The sequence below is a fragment of the Panthera leo genome, chromosome E1, assembly GCF_018350215.1.
Source record: "Panthera leo isolate Ple1 chromosome E1, P.leo_Ple1_pat1.1, whole genome shotgun sequence".
In the NCBI taxonomy this organism is placed as follows: Eukaryota; Metazoa; Chordata; class Mammalia; order Carnivora; family Felidae; genus Panthera; species Panthera leo.
This window is the reverse complement of record NC_056692.1, coordinates 37,858,953-37,879,510: the sequence shown is the minus strand read 5'-3', so window position 1 is coordinate 37,879,510 and position 20,558 is coordinate 37,858,953. Positions and strand designations below refer to the sequence as shown.

At 55.7% G+C, this 20,558-nt stretch overlaps 1 protein-coding gene and 2 non-coding genes across 4 annotated transcripts in view; 1 reads left to right on the top strand and 2 right to left on the bottom strand.

The window, feature by feature from the left end:
* Window positions 1-20,558, bottom strand: part of LASP1 (LIM and SH3 protein 1) — a 50,968-nt gene that overhangs the window by 21,446 nt on the left and 8,964 nt on the right. The window contains exons 1-3 of one of the 2 annotated variants that reach the window (XM_042917283.1): window positions 17,583-17,813; window positions 10,794-10,888; window positions 627-711 (exon numbers count right to left, since the gene is read on the bottom strand). In XM_042917283.1, the coding sequence (XP_042773217.1) occupies window positions 627-711; window positions 10,794-10,888; window positions 17,583-17,651 (249 nt within the window). In that variant the 5' untranslated portion in view covers window positions 17,652-17,813. Of the gene's footprint in view, window positions 1-626; window positions 712-10,793; window positions 10,889-17,582; window positions 17,814-20,558 lie in introns of those variants that run through there. The other variant, XM_042917284.1, reaches the window with a different exon arrangement.
* Window positions 18,526-18,597, top strand: TRNAC-GCA. Its single transcript has one exon. It is a non-coding gene; the product is annotated as a tRNA-Cys (tRNA).
* On the bottom strand, window positions 20,203-20,274 carry TRNAC-GCA. Its single transcript has one exon. It is a non-coding gene; the product is annotated as a tRNA-Cys (tRNA).

The following is a 20,558-nucleotide window of genomic DNA, read 5'->3' as shown; positions in this document are numbered from 1 at the left end:
TTATTCCTCAGTGTCCCCTAAAGACCGAGTTCTCCCTGGGGCACCAATCCATCTCCCCCCTTCCCCCCCCCCCCCACCAATGGCACGCACCACTCCCCACAAAGCAAGTGCTCAAGAAAATCAGGCCCAAGGAGACAAAGGTAGGACAGGCCCCCAGGGCAAGGCCCCTTTCCCAGCGGCCCCCTGAGGGGTGGAGGAGGTTCGGAGACATGGCCATAAAGAGCCGACTGACCTCAGGCTGGCACCAGCCTGGAGAAGTGAGTCCCTTCCTTTGGGGGGGGGGGGGGGTTGAGTGGAGAGGAGGGAGAAGGAAACAGCTTCCTGGAGGAAGTGGGCTTTAGAGACCACACCATAGTTCCTGGAGCAGAAAGAATCAGATACCGATACCTCCCCAGCCCACTTTAGGTAGAAAGAGGAGGGGGCATGCCTTCCTCCACTCCTTTGATAAAGGCAGGAAATAAGAAGCAACTGGTGCCCGGGTGGGGGCAGGGAGACAAGGCAAGTACCAGGATTTCAGCACCCTGGCCTTGCTTCGTAACCACAGGGGGAAGGAGCCCTTGCCAAATCCAAGGGTTACAACAGCCCTCCCTCCCTGTCAGGCCGCAGGGCCAGCCCCGCCCCCTCACCTGACTCTGGAGCTCGCTCTGTTGCTTGAGGCGGAGGTTTTCCGGGGTGTCAGCCACCATGGTGAAGGACTGCTTGGGGTAGTGTCTGCAGGACAGAGAGAAAACAGAGTAGAGGTCACTCTGGAGAAGGGGCAGGAGCCTCCTGGCTTCTCAGAGACATGACTCTCCTGGAAACTTCCTCTTCTCCGCCAGCAGCCCCTGTCCCTGCCCCAGCAGCACGAGCACGATGTGCATCACCCTTGGCTGAGGGGAGGCAAGCGCTTCTCAGATTTAGCCGGGGCGGAACTGGGAAGACAACATCAGGCCCGAGTGGCCGGCTGGCCATGGAGAACTGTCCTGAGCCAAAGGGAGGCCCTAGGGACAGTGTCTGAGGGTTTCGGATGACCCTTACTTGGGGATAATCCATGCCTTAGAATCTCGTGTGCAGGGAGGTTGAGTGGCCTGGGCCACCCAGGACGACCCAACTAGACTGGGGAGACAATAGAGCAGAGGTCAGGACAAAGCTTTCAGCTAAAACCAGAAATGGGGACCAAGCAGAGGAAGGGCAGGAGGGGTATGGAGACAGAAGTAAAAGGGAATGGAAACAAAACAAACGAGGAAAGAAGGAAAAGAGAGAGACAGAGAGAGACAGAGAGAGAGAGAAACCAAGAAACAGACTCTTAACTATAGAAAATACTGATGGTTACCAGAGGGGAGGTGGGTGGGGGGATGGGTAAAATAGGTGATGGGGACCAAGGAGTGCACCTGTGATGAACACCAGATGATTAAAATAAGAACTTAAGAAAAAAAAAAGAAGAAGTAAAGGAGAATGGGACATACATATGGGGGGGAGGTGGTGAAAGAAAGAAAATGCACACATCCAGAGTGGTGTTTCAAAGGGCCAACAAGGGCTAACTTAACTGGAGATGAGAAATCAGCTGGACTCAGAAAGTCAGCTTGAGGCCCTCAAGCGCCAGATAACACCGTAACAAAGGCTGATGTTTTCCTCGTGCCTTACTTAGTTCACCAAATCCTCACAAATGCCCTATTTTCCCACTTTGACAGAAGGGAGAACTGAGGCTCAGAGAGGTCGAACAATGTGGCCAAGGCACACAGCCAGTAAGTGGTAGCATCTAAATTTGCACCCAGTCTCCCCAGGGCCCAGCATCCTGAGCCAAACCCTCCAACTGGCAGACACGGGACAGACCGGGAGCCTGTTCCCCAGAAAGAGGGCTGGCTTGGAGGTAGCTGGAACCCGGGCAGCCCTCAAAGCCAAGCCTGTAGTGACCTCCAGGATCATGCAGTCATACCTCCTCATATCCCAGAGGAGGAAATAGCGTGCTGGGACCACGCACTTAATACTTATCCGTTATCATAATTAACTTCTTTATCACATCGGTTTATTGTCCTCTCTCTACTTCTCCAGGAAACGAGGGGTTTTTGGTCTCTTTTGTCCACTGATTAACCTCAAACTCCTTAGAACAGTACCTGGTATTCAACGAACATTTGTTGGATACATGAAAGTCACATCAGGCACTGAAGCTGGACGAAGACTAGAACTTGGATCTCCTACATCCCACTGGGTCATCACGAAGTCCCCCAGCAAACCAGCTAGAGGAGACGTAGCGCTGAATCACTGTGGCTTGTGGGTATGTGCTGGTATGTGAAATGTCTAGGGGGCCACATGGGTCCCAACTATTTCAGGGACTAGTGAGTGGCTTCTCTGAAAAGGAGCTGAGGTCCGCTATTTTGCAGCCCTGGGTGACCACACCTCACCACGACTGTGACCACCTGCAGATCTCCGATGCACACGCTGTCCTCAGGTAAGAGACAGATTGCTTCCTTCCAGGCATGTTTCATCCCAGTGGGCTGACATGCGCCCTAGAGCCGGAAATGAGCGCGCCCCCCCCCCCACTCCTGTGTGCTCCCCAGAGCTGGGAGGTTCTTGCTGGCACCACCCTGAGCCAGTGCTACCTGTAAACACATAACTTCCCTGTGAGCCACCACTTGTGAAGGGTAGGACTTTGGATTTGTACAACTAAACCAAGGTGAGGAGGAGTGTGTGACCAGAATGGACACAGTGCTGGACTCTGGTCCTGCCACTGACTCTCTGGGTGACTTTGGCAAATCCTTTTTGCTTCTGGGCTGGTTTCACTGTCCTGGACCTAGGTGATTCCAGCTCTGTCCCCCCACCCCCATCCCAGCCTCCACTGCCACACCTGGGTCCTGGCTCCCAGGTCACTTCAGGCCCTCAGCTCCCCCCGCGGAGGGAGGGAGGGATGAGACTGAAAAGCAAACACAGGTGCCTGCAGCTGGCAACAGAAATGGCCCGTGGATGACTATGGGGCTAAGGCTACGGCCCGGTCCCCAGGCCTGGCCCGGCTGCAGGAAGCTAGGGCCACCCACAGCTGAGGAGCTCCATTCAAAATTGCTTAGCAGTTCCAGAAAAGGGGAGGATCAACCAGGAGTCTGTTCCTAGAGACTAGAAAGATAACAGCAGGAGGGATCCAAGTAAGATCTCCAGCGGAACTGGCTAACCCTGAGGTCCTGGCAAGGAAGGCTTCAGAGATGACCCTCCCACCAGATCAGAGCCCTTCTGAAGGTGTCACGGGGTGCGGGGTGTGGTGAGGAGAGCATCTGCAGGTAGAGAATCCTGTGGCAGAGAGAGGTGAGGTCTTGAAGCAAGGGCACCACGAGGAAGACATCCCAGCAGCTGTGGCCCGGAACTTGAAAGGTCAATTCTGAGATAGCACTGCTTAGCATCTGGGGGGGAAGGCTGGCAGGCTCAGCAAACACATGTGCTCTGGAGCGAATCTGCAAACCTGGGGTTTCTAATTTGCCTACATGTACAAGGTTAATTTAAAAAAAAATTTTTTTTAAGTTTATTGATTTATTTTGAGAGAGAGCAAGCGCCAGTGGGGGGAGGGAGAGAGAATCAGAAGCAGGTGCACTGTCAGCATGGAGCCCGACGTGGGGCTCAATCTCACAAACCACAAGATCGTGACCTGAACTGAAATCAAGATGGGGCGCCTGGGTGGCGCAGTCGGTTAAGCGTCCGACTTCAGCCAGGTCACGATCTCGCGGTCTGTGAGTTCGAGCCCCGCGTCAGGCTCTGGGCTGATGGCTCGGAGCCTGGAGCCTGTTTCCGATTCTGTGTCTCCCTCTCTCTCTGCCCCTCCCCCGTTCATGCTCTGTCTCTCTCTGTCCCAAAAATAAATAAAAAACGTTGAGAAATCAAGAGTCCGCCGCTTGGGGCGCCGTGTGGGTGGCTCAGGTGGTTAAGCGTCTGACTTCAACTCAGATCAAGACCTCACAGTTCACGGGTTCAAGCCCCGCATCGGGCTCTATGCTGACCGCTCAGAGCCTGGAGCCTGCTTCAGATTCTGTGTCTGTCTCTCTCTGCCCCTCCCTCACTCATGCTGCATCTCTCTCTGTCTCTTAAACAATAATAAACGTTAAAAAAAAATTAAAAAGTGTCTCTCTCTGTCTCTTAAACAATAATAAACATTTAAAAAATTAAAAAAAAAAAGCTGCTTAAGGGACAGAGCCACTCAGGCACCCCCTGAATGTACAAGGTTAAAATGGAGCTCCTGTTCCAGTGGCCCAAGGACAGCCAGACACGTGCACCTGACATGCACCGCCCACCCCCCCCACTGCAGTTCTGAGGCTCCTACAGCATACACGCTGTGTTGTTCCTCACACACGATGAATACATAGATGGGCCCCCTGCAGTGACGCACGTCCCGTAGCCACTGGAGCCAGAAGATCCACGCATAACAGCCCACATTCCAGGCCACATTCACACATCTCCAACAGGCCACCAGAAGGGCATCAGGAGACCCTCCCAACAGGCAGCGAGTGCCTCTGGATGGGATTGTCGGGTATTCATCACCCTCTCTTTGGAGACATCATGACCCCCAGGTTTTAGCCCCCGACAGCCAGAGCACCAATCGCATCAGAAGGGAGGGGAGACCAGCCTAGATGTTCATGCAGCTTAATCTGGCAGGAAGGGGGGACGTGGGGGAGACTTTAATCCTGCATTAGATTAACTAGATTAAAGAGGAGCTCCAGAACCTCCAATCTCTTACCCTGCCCCCCGGAGCCCCAACCCTAAGCCAGAAGAAGGCAGGCAGACATCTATTCCTCCTACTGGGTCAACCCTGTCCCCTCCCCACAGCCCCCAGCCCTGGCGAGACAACCCTCTCTTTCCCTTCCCCTGCTCACTGCGCTTCAGGTTCCCATGGCAACCCCATCCTCAGCTCCAGGCAGGAGAGCGGCAGAGCAGGAAGACAGAGAGAGTCTGTGGGGGTGGGGGAAGAGGCGCAGACAGCAAGGGTGTCCTCAGCTGCGGAGTAGCTCATGAGGGCCAAAACCAGGAGGCCGTGAATGCAGGATCCTTATAGACAATGTCGGTGAGGAAGACAGGTGCCACGGGTGCGTTTCAGAAGGAAGGATGCACAAACATCGGTGCTGTGCCCTTCCCCCACCAACATGACTGCCTTCCAAGAGGGCTGCAACTGATTTGACCTCCTTCCAGAAACAATTGCTGGGAATTCTACCTTTTCCCTCCCTCTCTGTTCTCAGGTTGAAGCTACCCCCCCCCCCTCACCCCGCCACCACCACCCGCTACCCTCAGATCCCAGTTGGGATGAATGGAGGTGTGTGTGTGCCAGTGTGGGTGCTGAGGCAGACAAGGGGCTACCACCCCAGCTAGTGACCCTGACGGAACCCCAGCCTCACCAACAGACTGCATCACGGTTGAGGGAATGAGGGAAGAGCTGGGTGTCCCAACCCTACCTGGAGCTTGGTGCAGAGCACAGCTGCTCTTTGTCCCGTCTGTGGGCCAGCCTGCACCCAGCCCCTTGTTAACTATTCCAGGCAGTGGGCCCTCTGCCGATGCCCCTCCCCACCCTTGACAGCAGCATCAGCTGCTCTGGGGAAGAGAGAGGCATGGACACAGTCCAAGTTCACTAGGACGGGAAGCCGGGGATGGGGGGGTGGTGGGTAGGCGCAGGGAAAGGGACCTAGCATCCATGAGGGCAAGAACAGGGACCAAGAGGGTAATCAGGCAGCAGTGGGCAGCAGCCTAGACCTCCGGGAGAACTTACAGGCATACCGAGTGACTTCTTGATAGACTGTATCCTGTGCACATCATCTCTTGAGATTTGCCACAAGGCTTTGGGTTAGAAAAGGCAGGCATTATCATTGTGCCCATTTTACAGAAAAAGAAACTGCTGCTCAGCGTCTAGGACAAAGACCTTGCCCAGTGCACTCCCCTCCACCACAGCTGCCCGGCTATCTAGGGGGCGGCTGCCCTGGGGAAATGAAAGATGTGCTTAGCGGGGTGGGTGAAGAACAAAGTACTTTATCTTTCAAACCCAACCAGTTGCCAAGTTGGGGCGTCAAGAGAGACCCTGTGGGGTCTCAGTCAGAAGCCACCTCCTCCTTTAATTAAAACTTTCCCAAAGCAGGTGTCTCAAGAGTGCAGACAGTGATGCGCAGGGATGCAGGAGAAGGGTCCTCTGACTAAGGACCCCTGAGTTACCTTCCTGCTCAGGACTCTGAGGACAGGGAGGATATCGAGGCTCCTGCTACTGGTGACAGGGACAGCATATAAGGCACAGCCCCACTCCTGCTCCTGCCATTAGCTGCATTCCAGAGGCTGAGCCAGAATAGACCAGAGATCCCGAAAGCTCAGCACCCCCTTTCTATAAGCAACCTTGCCCCTTCCAGCCTTGGACCCCTTCAAAAACCACAGCTTTTTGTTCAAGGAGGAACAAAAATACATCAACAAAAGCAACAAGGAGCCTTTGGTTTTACCAAAGGAAAAAAAAATAGCCCCTACATCCTGCCTCTGGAAGGAGCTGCTGATTCTCCCGCTGGGAACACTGCCCGTGGGCAGGCGGGGAGGGCTCCTTTCTAACCCAGTTTCTTACCAGTCCCCCAGGCCTGAGGGGCTGAAATGGTGGGGATAGGAAGCAACAAGGAAGCATTGTTTGACCAGAGGAAAAACACAAGCAGCCAGAAGGATCGAGGCCAGACTTGAAGAGGGACTTACCAGCCCTCAGGCTGCAAGATGCAAAATCAAAGCTGGTACCAGTCCCTGATGGCAATACATAAAGAGAAATAATTCTGCCAAGTTGGGTAAGGCATGGAAACACTGGGCCTCAGTTTCCTCATCTATAAAACGGGTTCGTTCAGAAACAAAGTGATCTCTGAGGTTCCTTGAGGCCCTGACATCTCTGGATTTAAGGCTTTGGGAATGAGTCGGGGTGGGGGCGGGGGAAGAGACTGCATTTGGCCACCGTGGCTGCCCCTTTGAACCTGCCGCCCCATCCCAAACACACATCACATACCCGCCTCTCACTCCCACTCCGGGTGCTACACCTACTTCCTGACACGTCTGATCCCGTTTTTCCCAATCAGAGGCAGGAAAGAGGGAAGTGGGAAAGCCCCAGACCCCAGTCCTAGATTTGCCCACCAATACCCCATCCCCAAGAGCAGCTGGGATTCGACACAGTCTGGCAGAATCCAGAGACGTTTTGAGCACCCAGACCCCACACTCTGAGACCTGAGGGAAGGAGCAGGACCACAGTCAAGTTGTTCTCCAGTGCCGGGGCCATCTCCAGCCTCCTCAGCCCCGCATCACACAACTCAAGGAAACTGTGAAGGATGGACCCCGAAACCTGTAGTCAGTGAAGAGGGGGAGGGGGCCTCTGAGCGCCTCCCCCTTTCTTCCCTGACCCATGTCCACCTCCACACTTGATATCCCCAAACCTGGTTCCCCTGGTCTGCAACTCTGCCTCGGGTGTGCAGCCTGCACTGATTCGTGGCCCCCAAGGAGGAGGGCGCAGGCACATTTCTTCCCACCCCCACCCCACCTCTGACCTCCACACTCCCACACTATTTGCATGGAGGAAAGGGGGCAGGTTCGTGCATGCGGACAGATGAGCCCCACTTTCGGAAAATGTGGTTTACAAAACAAATAATCGAGGGTGTAAATATTCCTCTAACCCAAGGGAGCAGGCTCACTCCACCCACCTAGACGTTTCACGAAAGAATCTGAGGAACAGTGGTTCTGGTACCACGAGCCATTGTGCAAAAGCGGAAAGGCGCACCTCCCCCTTGCCATGGCAATGCCTGGGCGGCTGTGCCTGGAAGTATGACACAGATGCAACCTATTCAGTCTGACTCCCTGGCATCTCTCCCCGGCCCCACACCAGGAGAAAGCGTATGTGTCTGGATCCGCAGCAGGCACGTGTTTAAGGGTACATTTGCGGGGGGTCCATCACGGCCCAGCAGGCTGGCTGTGATCTAGCGTGGGTTCTCTCTGCTGCCTAACCCCAAAACAAGCCTAGTGCAATGAGAGAAACAGAAGAGGCCCTTTGGCTGCTTACAGTCCCTTTCCGGAACATTTTAAAATCTCGGTCTTGAGAAGCCAACCGGGGAATGACTGACAGCCCTCTGCTCTCTCTTGACCACCCCCTGAAAGATCCTGACTCAGGGACTGGCCAGAAAGAGGCAGAACACAGAAGCCTCCCTGCACAACAAACTCATACACTCTCACTCACTGAGGGGGGGAGGGGTCCAACTCCCTGGCAAAGGGCGGGGAGAGATCACCTGCCCCCGTGGGTCTTGAGCAGACGCTACTTCTGAGAAGGAGGGAAGCCAGGCCTGAGGTCCACAAAGCAAGGCCAGGATGGGGGTGGGAGCAAAGCTACACCCTGGCAAACCCCAAGATTCAGGAACCTGAATGTCACTGGAGGATGGGGCCAGAGGCAGAAAGCAAACAGGAAGGAATGAGAGGGGACGCGGGCACAGTGCCTGGCACGTGGCAGGTGCTCAGTACTCTTTGGTCTAGGGGCCCAGCATCCCTGGGTGGGAATGTGTAACCATGGAGAAACTGAAGCTCAGACAGGCCCTGAGGGTGCTCCCTGCAGGCCGAGCCTACTACATCTGGCTTATCCTGGAATTACCTCGTCAGGCTTGCTGGGTCCGGACCAACTGCTAGCAGACGCTGGCTGAGGGAGTGTGAGCGCCTCGGGCAGGGTGTTACTCTGCCCACTCCCAGCGGAGGTGAGACACAGCCTGAGACACAGCCGGGCCACACATCCCCCCAGAGCTTCAGCTCTCATTCAGAGTCCTCTGAGTAACATCCCGAGGTAACATCCCAGCTGGGCCAAAGGTCAACTGGGCAGGGCAGAGGCTGGGGCGGTAAAGCCTGGGGAAACAGAGAGAGGCCAGTCTGCTTCTCTGGCTGGGGGCCAGGGCAGAGACAGGAGCCTCTGCCTGGGCACTGTGGAAGCAGCATCCGGGGAGAGGTGCTTCATCTTCTACCTCCCCCAGAGACCCCAACACCTCCAGGAGTCCCCACCCCCACTTACCGCAGCCTCCCCAGAAGAGGGTGAGAACAGTTAGCCTAGGACTCGGGCATCAGGCTGAGAAAACGCCGAGAAACAAGGACAAGGCTGGCTGCTGTCACCAACTCCCAATGCTCACTGAATGCTAGGCTACTAGAGTCTTAGGAAGAGACGTGGCTCAGCCAGACTTCTGCCGGGTGGGGCCGAGGCTCAGAAACTGCCCCCAAAGGAGTCTCAGGGCCCAGAATCCAGCTCCAAGTGGTCCAGCCATGAAGGGGTTACACTGCCCGGGCCTCTGGCTTTATTGAACCCCACCCCGCTCCCCAACAGAGGGAGGAAGTGGCAGAGAATCAGGGCTTGTGTGAGCCTGTAAGAATTCTAAGAATGTCCCATTTCCCTTGGGGGGTGGGAGGGGTTGGTAGGGGGGGAGAGGACCAGTGGAAGCTAATAGAAGAGAGGAGGCAGCTGAAGCAAAAGCCAGGAGAGAGCTGGGATCTTCCTTCTACCCCAGGCAGCCTTCCCAGTGCCCAATCCCTCCCAGAAAGGACAATATCCAGGTTGCTTCTTGGGCTTGAGATTTTTGTCATTTAGAAATCTCTTTTCCCAGGGGCCCCTGGGTGGCTCAGTCGGTTGAGCATCCGACTTCGGCTCAGGTCGTGATCTTGTGGTTCGTGAGTCTGAGCCCCACACTGGGCTCTGTGCTGACAGCTCAGAGCCTGGAGCCTGAATCAGATTCTGTGTCTCCGTCTCTCTATGCAGCCCCCCTCCAACTCACGCTCTCTCTCAAAAATGAATAAACATTAGAAAAAAAATTTTTTTAAGAAATCTCCTTTCCCAGTCCCTGACACAGGTTGGCATATAGCAGTTGGCAGGCACCCGTGCCTGATGAATGTTCAAACCCCCAGGGATGATGAGGTTGGGGTATCAGGAGGGGACTGGGGGTGCTGTGAGGGAGAGGCAGCCTTTCAAGGGTGTTTAAGCCCCCCACCCCTTTCGACAAGTCCCAGTGTTCCCCTCCTCAGCGATTCTGCCGCGAAGAGCCTCCTGACCAAAGAAATTCCTAGACGCAAGTCAGATCCTGAATTTCTTTGAATATGGATTTTGCCGTGACTCAGTGACTTGACCTTCTGAAGCCCTCACTAGCAGGGTGGCTGGGAGGTCCTGCATATACCGTGGACCTGCACTGAGTTTACACTTGCTACATATGACGTCAAGTTGAAGGTAGAAGGCGGTGCACTGTCCAGAACTGCAAGGGATGGGAGAGGGGTGTCCTTCTGGATGGAGGACCCCACCTCTACCCACCTCCCCGCATCAGGACAGGCTGCGGGTCCCAGTGTGAAAGGAACAGAGCCCCAGCCAACTCCACTGGAAAAGACATGAAGGTCTCCCCGGCCTCCCTCACCGGCAGGGAGAGGCCTGCCCCAGGCCCAGCCACCCCTTCACGTTGCCCTCAGTTCTCAAGAGATGAACGCCAGGAAGGGCTGCTGCCAGAAGCCCCCCCAAGCCCCTCCGGCGGGGGGTAAGTAAGAGAGAGCACTGTTTCCTGAAGGAGCGCGTTGGGCCCTCTCTCGCAGCAGGATGCACTGGGAAGAACACGCTTGCCTGGCTGGGTTTCAACCAGCCTCTCGCTAGCCGTGTGATCTGGGGGAAGAATATTCCTTTCCCGAGCCTCAGTTTCCCTCCCTGTAAAATGGGCACACCAGCAGCCCTTACTTCATCCAGCCGGGGTGAGGACTAAACGCGCTGAACGCTTCTCAGGTAGAGCGTGCAAGTGCTGGGCAACATCGTGAGAACACAAGGAAGAGCTAGGGAGGGAGGCAGGACTCACGCGTTGCAGTAGGGCGTCTTCTCGTAGCCCTTGTAGTTCTTCATGTTGAGTGTCATCTTGCAGGTCTCACAGTGGAAGCATGCTTTATGCCAGAACTGGGGACAGAGGCACAGAGGGGGGGACAGCCATCAGACACCAGGACTTCGGGAAGGGGCACTCGGCCCTAGGAAGGAGCCCTCCCTCCCAGGGACTGGAACACAGAATCACCCCGGGGGTGAGCTGGGGACATCTCAAGTCACAGGCTCTGGCAGCCGTTGACATTCTCCTCCCTTCCGCACTCCCCACCCGTCAGCCATTTGAGCTGTCAGGAGCAGGAGAAGGGTGAGCGTGGAAGGGGCCGGTTCTAACAGTGGCAAGCTGTCCCCAGAAGGATGGCCCCACCTCCCCGACCACTCCTGCTGCCCCCCCCCCCCCGCCCCCACCACCACCACCACCAGAAGCCTCATTGCTTATGCAAAGCTGCCCCAGGGTTGCTAAGAAGCCACAGCTGCTGAACTCAGAGGGGCAGCCCCGCAGCCTGACAGGGTCTGGAGAAGGGGAGGAGGGCCGGCCACCAGGCCCCTGGGCCGAAACCCTGGCACTCCTCACTCTCGCTCCAGGACCGCCACACATGGGCCCCTGGCGCTGCTCCAGCTCTCATACCTCCCACTTCGAAGGACCCGTGACCAGGTGGGGGGTGGATGCCCCAAGCTCTAGCCACCACACTCATACCCTTTCTCCTTCCCTTCCCCTTCTCCCAGCCCCAGTCAGATAACTGGGACGAGAGGACCCCCACAGCCGCTCTCCCTCTGAGGCATTACAGAGCTCTGCTTGGAGGTACATCCCCCACAGTGGGCATCAAAGCTCCACCCTGACTAGCTGTGTGAACTTGGTCAGGGCGTATGCCTCCCAGCCATCTTCATGTCTGAAAAGAGTATCAGCAATAATGAGGAGCAAATGAGAAACCACCTGTAAGACACTCAGCACAGCGCTTGCCCCCTCTAAGTACTCGAATGTTAGGTGCTGGGCCCCATGACAGGTACAAACCCAGCAGAGGGGGCTCAGCAGCTCCGGGTGGAGGCTTGTGTGTGCTGGGAAGCAGGTGGGGCTTCCCTGTGCCCAACCACAGCTACAATGCGGGTAAGACTCCAGCAAAACCCAGGGACCAATCCAGGGGGGCCAGTCAAGGGGAACAGAGCCAAAGACCAGGAGGGAAGGGGGACCGATGCAACAGAAATGCTCCCATCCTGAGAAATGCTGATTCTCGGGCAAACCCACACAAAGGATATAGAAATCGCACCCCCCCCCCCCCCCCCCCCGCAGCCCAGGATCAACACCAACCTGGAGTCCAGCTTCCAGGACCCCAGAATCCGGGCTGTCTGGTGACCTGGCTGGCCCGTCTCAGCCCCATTTCCCAGCAGTCAGAGGAAGACACTCCTGACCCCTCAAAGAAGGAGGCCGGAAGCCAGGGAAGAGCCCAGGGAGACTTGCGAAGGTGCCCAGCACAGGGCTGGTTCGTAGCCATCTGTTAAGGAATCCCTCCAAGACAGGGCTTTTCAAAATGTGTTGCCCAGCCAAGGGATGTTTCTGGGACACTTTGGAAGAGGGGACAGAAAAAAGGAAGCTGAGAAGCTGGGATACCACCTCCTCGACCCTGGCCCACTTCAACCAGGGACCAGGGGATAACTTGGGGGTAATCACCTTCTAACAGGGTACTTTCCCTATCGAGGAGACTCTCCAAAGCTGGAATAGTAAATGAAGTGATAGGAGAACCACTTTTTTGGGAAGATGGCCAGCTGGAAGTCTGGAAGCAAAGGCACGGCTGGCGTAAGCTTGGCCCTCACCCCAACCTGGGCCCATCCCAGAGCCCAGCCCAGACTCCTCTCCATACAAAAACCCAGCACATGCAACCTGGCTGGCAGACCAGAACAGGGTAGTCCCGGCCCCCACCAGCCCCCAAAGTCACAGCCCCTCTCTCTTCCCCAATGCCTGGGAGGTGCTGGCAGAGTGCCCCAGCCCTGTCACCACCCAGTCTGCTGGCCGCTGCCTGCCTAGCTGCACAGGCCCCTGCCTGGGCCTCCGCCTCCCCCCCACCCCCTCAGGGGCCTGCCAGGAAAAACATTCTCTGGAATCCGGACCATGACCCACTTTCACACACACATATGCAGGAATATGCACTGTCCTAGGACTGGGGACCTCCAACGCTGCCTCCTGATCGACTTGGGGGAGACACAGGGAAAGAAAGAGACAGCCCTACCCTAGCAGATGGCCAAGTCCCCACCCTGGAGCTGAGCCCCTGGGGAAGGGGGGCAGAGCAGACTGGCCAGGCTGGGGGTGCAGGAGGTTCCACAAGAAACCTCCTAGCTGCCTTTTGGAGGAAGGGGGCCCCCATGAGGGGATGGGGCCCATTTCCATCATTAGCTCTTCCCCCCTCACCCCAAGACCCCTTGCTCTCAGCTAACACATTAAAGGCTGGGGCAGTAGTCACCTGTTCCCTTACATGGGGCTCAGGAGCAGAATAATGAAAACAAGAGGGGACCGAGTGCCTTCAGGGTCACTACTGAACTCAGTCTCTGAGTCTGGAAAGTGGTCTCACAGAGGGGCAGGGTGGGGGTGGTGGGAGGAATGAGATGACCCAGTTCCAGGCTCCAAGCCCAGCACTGATAGCGGCTTCCTGTCACTTCCCTCCTCTCTCTAGAGGAGGGCTCCAAGGTTAAAGAAAATCCGGCAGCTCCCGCTACTGTGTCCTCTTTGGAGCGGGGCGAGGGAGGAGTGGAAGGGGGAACAGAAGATGACAAGTCACCCAACAGTCCCTGTGGGCCAAGCCTGGGCTGGGGACCCCAAGGGGACCCCAAGAGGAAAGAAACCCCATCCCTGTTTCAGTCGGGTCCAGTGAATGACACAGGGAAATAAGTCAGTACGGCCCCACCAGGACCTGTCTGCCTCCCTCCCTTGCCCCACTGGCCTTGTCCCAGAGCAAGAGCACCCCCTTTTCCCAAAGGCCCCAGATAAGAAGTTTTCAGAGATGCATTCCTGAGCCTGTAGTCTCGGGGCGGTGGGGGGCAAAGTACACCTTTGGGCGTGCAACTCTAATCCTTCCTGCTGCCCTGGAGTCCACGGTTTCCCTAGTCACAAAACCCAGATGTCCAGTGCCAATAAGAACCCTCTCAGCCCATCTCCAGGCACCGGCAGTGCCCTCCACGCTCTCACCCACAGCTCTAAAACTACAACCCGTTCCACTGAAACCCCACTCCACAGAAAGGCAAATGGAGGCTGATGGGGGCAGAAGCAAGGTCCTCCATACTTGGTCGAGGCTTGGGCCAGCCACTCTCCCTCTGGAATCACGGTGCAGGTAGGGGAAGCGGCTGCTCACAGCTCTGGGTGAGCGGGGAGTGAGCCGCATGACCTATCTGAGCCTCCGTTTAGGGGGTTCATAATTCAGAGGAGCAATCGCATCGGTTTTGTGAAGACTGAAGCTGACACGTCGCAATAAGGAGTAGCTCCTGTGAACAGATGATCACAAAGTGATCGTGGGGTTCAGCTGGGAAAATGGGGCACCACGGCTTCATGGACCTGCCTCCTCTTCTGTGTCTAGCCCAGCCGCCTTCTGCCTTGCTGCCCCCTGGGGGTGTGGAGGGGTGGCTCAGACCGCCAGAGGAGGAGAGCCCTCCCAAAGAAGCAGTCCAGAAAAAAAAAAAAAAAAAAAAAGCATTCCAGGGGAACTAGCAGCCTACCAGTCCTCTAGCCTTCCTGAATATCTCCACCTGTTTTCAGGAGCCTGGGAAAGCAAGCCAGGGGAGATTCTAGACAGTGCACAGGTCCCCGGATACAAATGCTTCCCAACAGGGTTGGGGACAAAACTCCACCCTTCTCAAAATGTAGAGGACGTGTCAAGACACAGACTCTCTTCCTCCCCAAACGTTCCTGCAGCAGTCATTCAGAGAGCCTGGCACAAAGCAGGTGCTCAATAAATATTTGTCGAATGAATGAGTGAATGAGGTCACCCCGTTTCTCCCCCCAACTCTAAGCCCAGAAGTCCTCTGGGGAAGCACATTTCGACCTCCTTCCTCAAACATCGTCATCAGCAATACATATTTATTCAGCGTGCACAGCATACTGGGTACTGCAGGTTGGGGGCAGGGTGGCCATCAGAGGTGACATGGCCTTTACCCACTTAAGCCTTCGGGAGATAAGGCTCAGGGAGGAGAAAAGACTAACACCAAGGACGTGGCCTGTGCTCTGGGTCACATCGTGAGCTATGTGCCATAGGGAAATCATAGTGAAATGAGTCTAATTTGACTCTCTCCTATAAAATGGCAGGCCTTGGGAAGTTGGTTAGCAACCACACCTATGGGACTGAATGTTCCCCCCTCCCAGGTCTCGGTCCTCAGGGCACCAGGTCCCTAGTCCAAGTGTCTGTCCTTACTGCCTGAGGAGGGTTACATGGAACAGGTCTGATACCTAAATATTCTAGGCCTCCTGCTCAGTGCAGGGGGTGAGGTCTCCCCAGGGCCACCTCCTGTAAGGAGAGCTCAAAAAAAGAGGAGGAAGGGCACCTGAGTGGCTCAGACAGGCAAGCGTCAGACTCTTGATCTCAGCTCAGGTCTTTACCCTAGAATCGTGAGTTTGAGCCCCTCACGGGGCTTTTTAAAAAAACCTCCTTCCCAGGGCAACCCCACCTGCCCCCACCTGCCTGAATGTCCTCTTCCAGCTAGGACAAGAGAACCCCCAGGGGAAGGCACTTTGTGGGATCACTACCCTCTCCCCTCTGGCACACAGCACTCTAAAAAGACTTTACGAGGGAGCTGAATGTGGGGCTGGACCGACTATCCCAGAAAGATAGGGAGGGCACAGCCTATACCACATCCCCTTCTGGGCACTTTAGTACACTGTCCCACCTCCAAGGAAATGACATCATTCATACCCATCTGACAGATGGTGAATACTGAGGCCTAGAGCCATTCATAAAGCTGGTGGGAGCAGACCTGGAACTAGGATCAAGTCTCCCAACTCCTGGCCCAATAATCCCTCCACCATACGTTGCTTCTGCCTTATACAGGTGAAAGAGCCCACAGCCTCTTCCCAGTCCATGACTATGGAGAATAAGAGAGGCACATGAAATGCAGAGGCCAAAATCCCTCCCCACCAGGGGAAGGTAAAAATCCCAGATGCAAGGACAGTCTGTTCTTTAGCTAGTGCCTCCTAGCTCAAGTCCTGCCCTCCGGAGGCTGGCATGGTCTTTGGGAAGGTCAGCACCCACATCGCTTGTGTTCATGATATAAGCCCTCCTCTCCTCCTGCCCAGCCAAGACCAGGAGAGACAGAGAAACAGCAGCAGCCCTATATACTCGATTCCCCCAAGAGCAAGTTCAAATGTATTTCAGGACCTGGGAACACAATCCCATCTCCCTGATTCAGAGGCTAAAGATCACTGAGAAAGGGTCAATCCCAAAGGGGAGGGAAGAGACCAAAAGTATCCAATGAACTATCCTTTCCCAAATAAACCCTGGCTCCAGGTGTGCAATGAAGAAGTTGGCCCCAGACTTCTGTACCCCTCTTCCATCCCATGCCCCCCAACCCCTGCCAGTTCAGACAGTTAGGAGGGAACATTTGGACTTGGAGCCAGCTTTGGGAGGTGGGCAAAAGGCATGATGAGGAGGGAGACAAAACCACAGAGGCTTCTCCTCCAGAGTGGGGAGAAGATGCAGAGGGGAGGCATCGCCTTAGTATCTTAGGGAGCTTAAAAGACCGGAACCTACCCCAAACTGCTGGAAACACCCAGTTCTACTCTCCGCCCCCCTCCAAAAGTGTAATAGCAACCAGATGAACAAGTCCAGCATGGATGGGGGAGACGACGCGTAAGGGCCCCCAGGGGACCGTGAATTTCCAGAAGGCCACCTTCCCCTCTTCCTAACACCTCCCCCTTTTCTTGGCTTCCCCTGAACTCAGCCAACCTCACCCTCCGTTGGGGAAACCTGCTTTGAAAAGTTAGCTCTTTGTTCTACAAGCCAGTCTCAGGCTCTGAGCACAATTTCAGGAGATCTCTGCAAAGCACCCCCACCCACCCTACTCCAGCACCCGACCCCGCCCCGCTCTGGCTGGGCAGCCCAGCCCCGGGAGTTGGCTTCTAATTTGAGGTGGGGGCTGGGAAGCTACAGAGGAGGTCTGCTGCTAGTCCATTAAGCGTTGAACCACCGAGGGGGGTGCAGGTCGTCCAAAAAAAGGGGTCTCACAGAGGGGCTCGGATCCTTATCCGAAGCCCAGTTCACCAGATGCAACATTCGCCGGCTGATAGCCCCCGCCCCCCAGTCTCCAGGCCATGAAGTCCGGCCATTTGCGGCCAGAGCTGAAGGTTTCACTGGGCCCCCCAGCCTCTGCCCCGCCCCCCCCCCGCCGCCCCCTCCCTCTCCCCCTCCCCCTCCCCCAGCGCCCCGCGCTTCCGCCTACTTGGCGCTCAGCGCGCCGGGGAGAGGGAGCGGCCGTCTCCTCTCACTCTCCCGGCCCTAGGGGGCGGGACTGCACCCCTAACCTTCCCCCACCCCGGGGCCTGGCCTCCCTACTCCTCTTCCGTCCTCCCAGCCCCAGGGCACAGAGCCCACTCTTCTCCGGTAGTGGCCCTCCGCCACGCGCGGACTCCTCGCCTTGCCGCAGATCTCCCGGTTTCCAGACCGGGGTCTGTCCCCATACCCTGTGACACCGCCCTCCTTCCCTCCTCCCGGGATCGCTGGGATGACCCGGCCCTTCTCTCCTCCCCTAATCTGGAGCATTGCTCGGGGATCGCAACGACGCGTCTCCGGATCTCGGGGCTCACCTTATCCAGACAGTTCACCTTCTCCGTGGGGTACACAATCTTGCCGCACCGGGCGCAGTTGGGATTCATGGCTCCGGGAAGGGCTGGGGCGGGGACGCCCGAGCTCGCGCGCGTTCTCTTTTCCCCGGAGCGAGCTGGCGGGAGGCGGCCGCGGCTGCAACTACACAGGCAGCGACGACGGCGGCTGGAGCTAGGGAACTGGCCTCCGCCTCCGCCCTCCTTCCCCTAATAAACACAGCGGGGAGGAGGGGCTGCACCGGGGCGGGGACGCGCCGCGGGCGCGGACAGGGGCGCGCGCGGGCGGCGCGCTCCCCGGGCGACGTGGGGCTGCGCGGGGGCGGATTCCGGGGAGGGCTGCGGGGCCGGGGGCGCGCGTCTAGGTGCGTCGGGAGGGTCCCGCGTGCCCGGGCGCTCTCCAGCAAAAGGTGCCCGGGAGAGGCGCGCCCCGAGGCCAGGGGCCCTTTGGCACTGGAGACGGCGCGGAGCCGGTCTGGCTGCACATCTGGGGAGCCCGGGCAGAGAGAGGCGCGCAAATCCCTCGCACCCGTCTAGGGTGGGGCTGGAACGCTCCGGAACGCCCGACTGGATTCACCAGATTCGGGGACTTTCCTTTGTGCCCGTAGGTACCTGGTGTGAACCTGCGGACGGAACGGGAAGCCCCTGCCCCGCCCCTCAGCCTCCCTTCCCCCCACATCCTTTTCCACATTCGTAGGGCGGAACCCGTCCCTACCGCCGGGACACTGCGCCTCGCAGCCCGAGCTAGTTCTACCCTTCCCGCGCTCTGCCCTGCAGCTTTCCCGGGGTTCTCCGGGTCCGGACACCTCTGCTTTCCCCTTTGGCCCCCTTTCTTCCTTCATTCCTTTCCCCTTACTCTTTCTCCCTACCCTCAATGTAGCAGTGTCTTAGCATCCAAAAGAGCCATCTCCAAGCGCAGCAGCGGCGCGGGGGTATAGCTCAGTGGTAGAGCATTTGACTGCAGATCAAGAGGTCCCTGGTTCAAATCCGGGTGCCCCCTTCGTGGCTTTTCCTTCACTCTGTGGTAAAGTAGTTAACAAACTACTGGATCTACTCTTAACATTGGATCCTAGAGTAAAAGAAAACAGAAAGTCGAGTTTTGTAAAATGCCTTCCTCATTTTCCAACCGTTAGCAGAAAGCTTTCGCTTTTGCTTTGTACCCAGCAGAAGGAGGAGTGGATGTTCGCACAAATCAAGTACAAGAAGCTGCGCCTAAAGTGTCGGGATTTCTGGGGCGGCCGCCAGCCAGCCGCCTCACATGTGTCAGGAAGTTGGAGGCGCCAGGGTCAGGGGACAAGATTACTCCCCGATTTTGGCTTTCCGTTTCCAATGGGGGAGTTGGTCAAGAGAGGGAAACCCACAAATTAAGCCTTTCTCCAGCTTTCTTTATTAACGGTGTCATAGACCTGTTGTGTTTGCCCTTCCCAAAAGCGCTTCAAATATGTCAAAATGGCGAAGGCACACCCATAGGCTCATTTTAATTTACAAAAATAAAGTTACAACCGGATGCAAACTGATATACTATTGCAGTGACTCTCAGACTTGAGTGTGCATCAGAATTACCAGAAGAGCTTGTTAAGACACCTCCAGTTTCTGATTCTGTAGGCCTGGGGTGGGACCTCAAGAATTTGCATTTGTAACCAGTTCCTGGGTGATGATGCTGCTGGTGGTGGGGAGACTACATTTTGAGAACCACTGAACTAGTAATAGGAGGCCATCGAGTTTCACAACCTGAAGGCGGGACAGATATCTGTTATCAGATCACTGTTGGGCCACAGGGAAATAATAAGAATTAAAGCAGCAATGGCATCCCCCTTGACTAGATTTTGCCCAAAAAAAGGAAAAATAAAGGAGAAAGGGAGAGGCATGCTGCCTGGGTCAGGGGGCAGCTGTGATATTTTAAACCCGGAATCTGGTTGTGTCATCCTTTGGAGCCCCGGGGGAATGCTGGAGTGCATTTTTCCTAATGGCTCCCATAACTGAGAAGCGTCAAGAGCCTGGACATGGAGACTGTTGTCCTGGTGCAAAGCCCAGTCCCAAGAAATACCCAGCTTTTCACCCTTTTCCTGGACACCGGGCCTCAAACTTACCACCTGTACATTGATCAGACCAAAGCTCTGCCTTTGAGCTAATGTAAAGAAAGAGAACGCCGTCTACTTTTGACCTATCTTCTCTATGCCCTGGGTCTTAAACTTCGTGACCACATAGATAAACCTTCCAAACTTGGACTCTCTTCCCCTAGTCCTCTCAATTCAGAGTATGAACTAAGCAAAATAATATTGCCCTGGCCGGGCACTCCATTGTTACCCAAAAAGAAACTATAACATTAAACCAATAGATCTTGAACAGAACAGTCTCAGGAAAATAGTTCTGCGTCTTCTTTCTACCCACAGGGATTCCACGAGTTTGGGGTATGTAGTAAGGCTTGGCAAAGTAATCCCTATTCAACTTCCGGGGTGTTGCTCTTTGTTTCTCAGGTACAAGGGACAAGTACTTGCTGGGGGAAATCAGCCAAGTAGAAGAGACAAGGATTCCAGAGTTTCAGATTCAGAGAACCCTTAGATGTCTGGGTTATACCTGACTGTGAAAAACTTAAAGGTAGCCAAGGGGGCACCCGGATTTGAACCGGGGACCTCTTGATCTGCAGTCAAATGCTCTACCACTGAGCTATACCCCCTCTGCTGGTAAGAGCTTGGTAAATTCTTTTTACTGCAATCCTAAAATTTTCATCCTGAATATTATTTGTTCAAAGTTGGTTTCTTCTTACTAGATAATACTGAAATTTTTAATAAGGAGGAGCAAAACTAAAACACCAATAGAAGACACGGCATTTTGAAAGGACGTGAACTCAGGTACCATTCTGCCTTTTCAAAATAGGCTCAATTCTGTATCCACAATCCCACCCATCTCTTTACCCAAAGAAGTCAGAAAACAACCTTTTGCAAAACCAGATAGGGAATC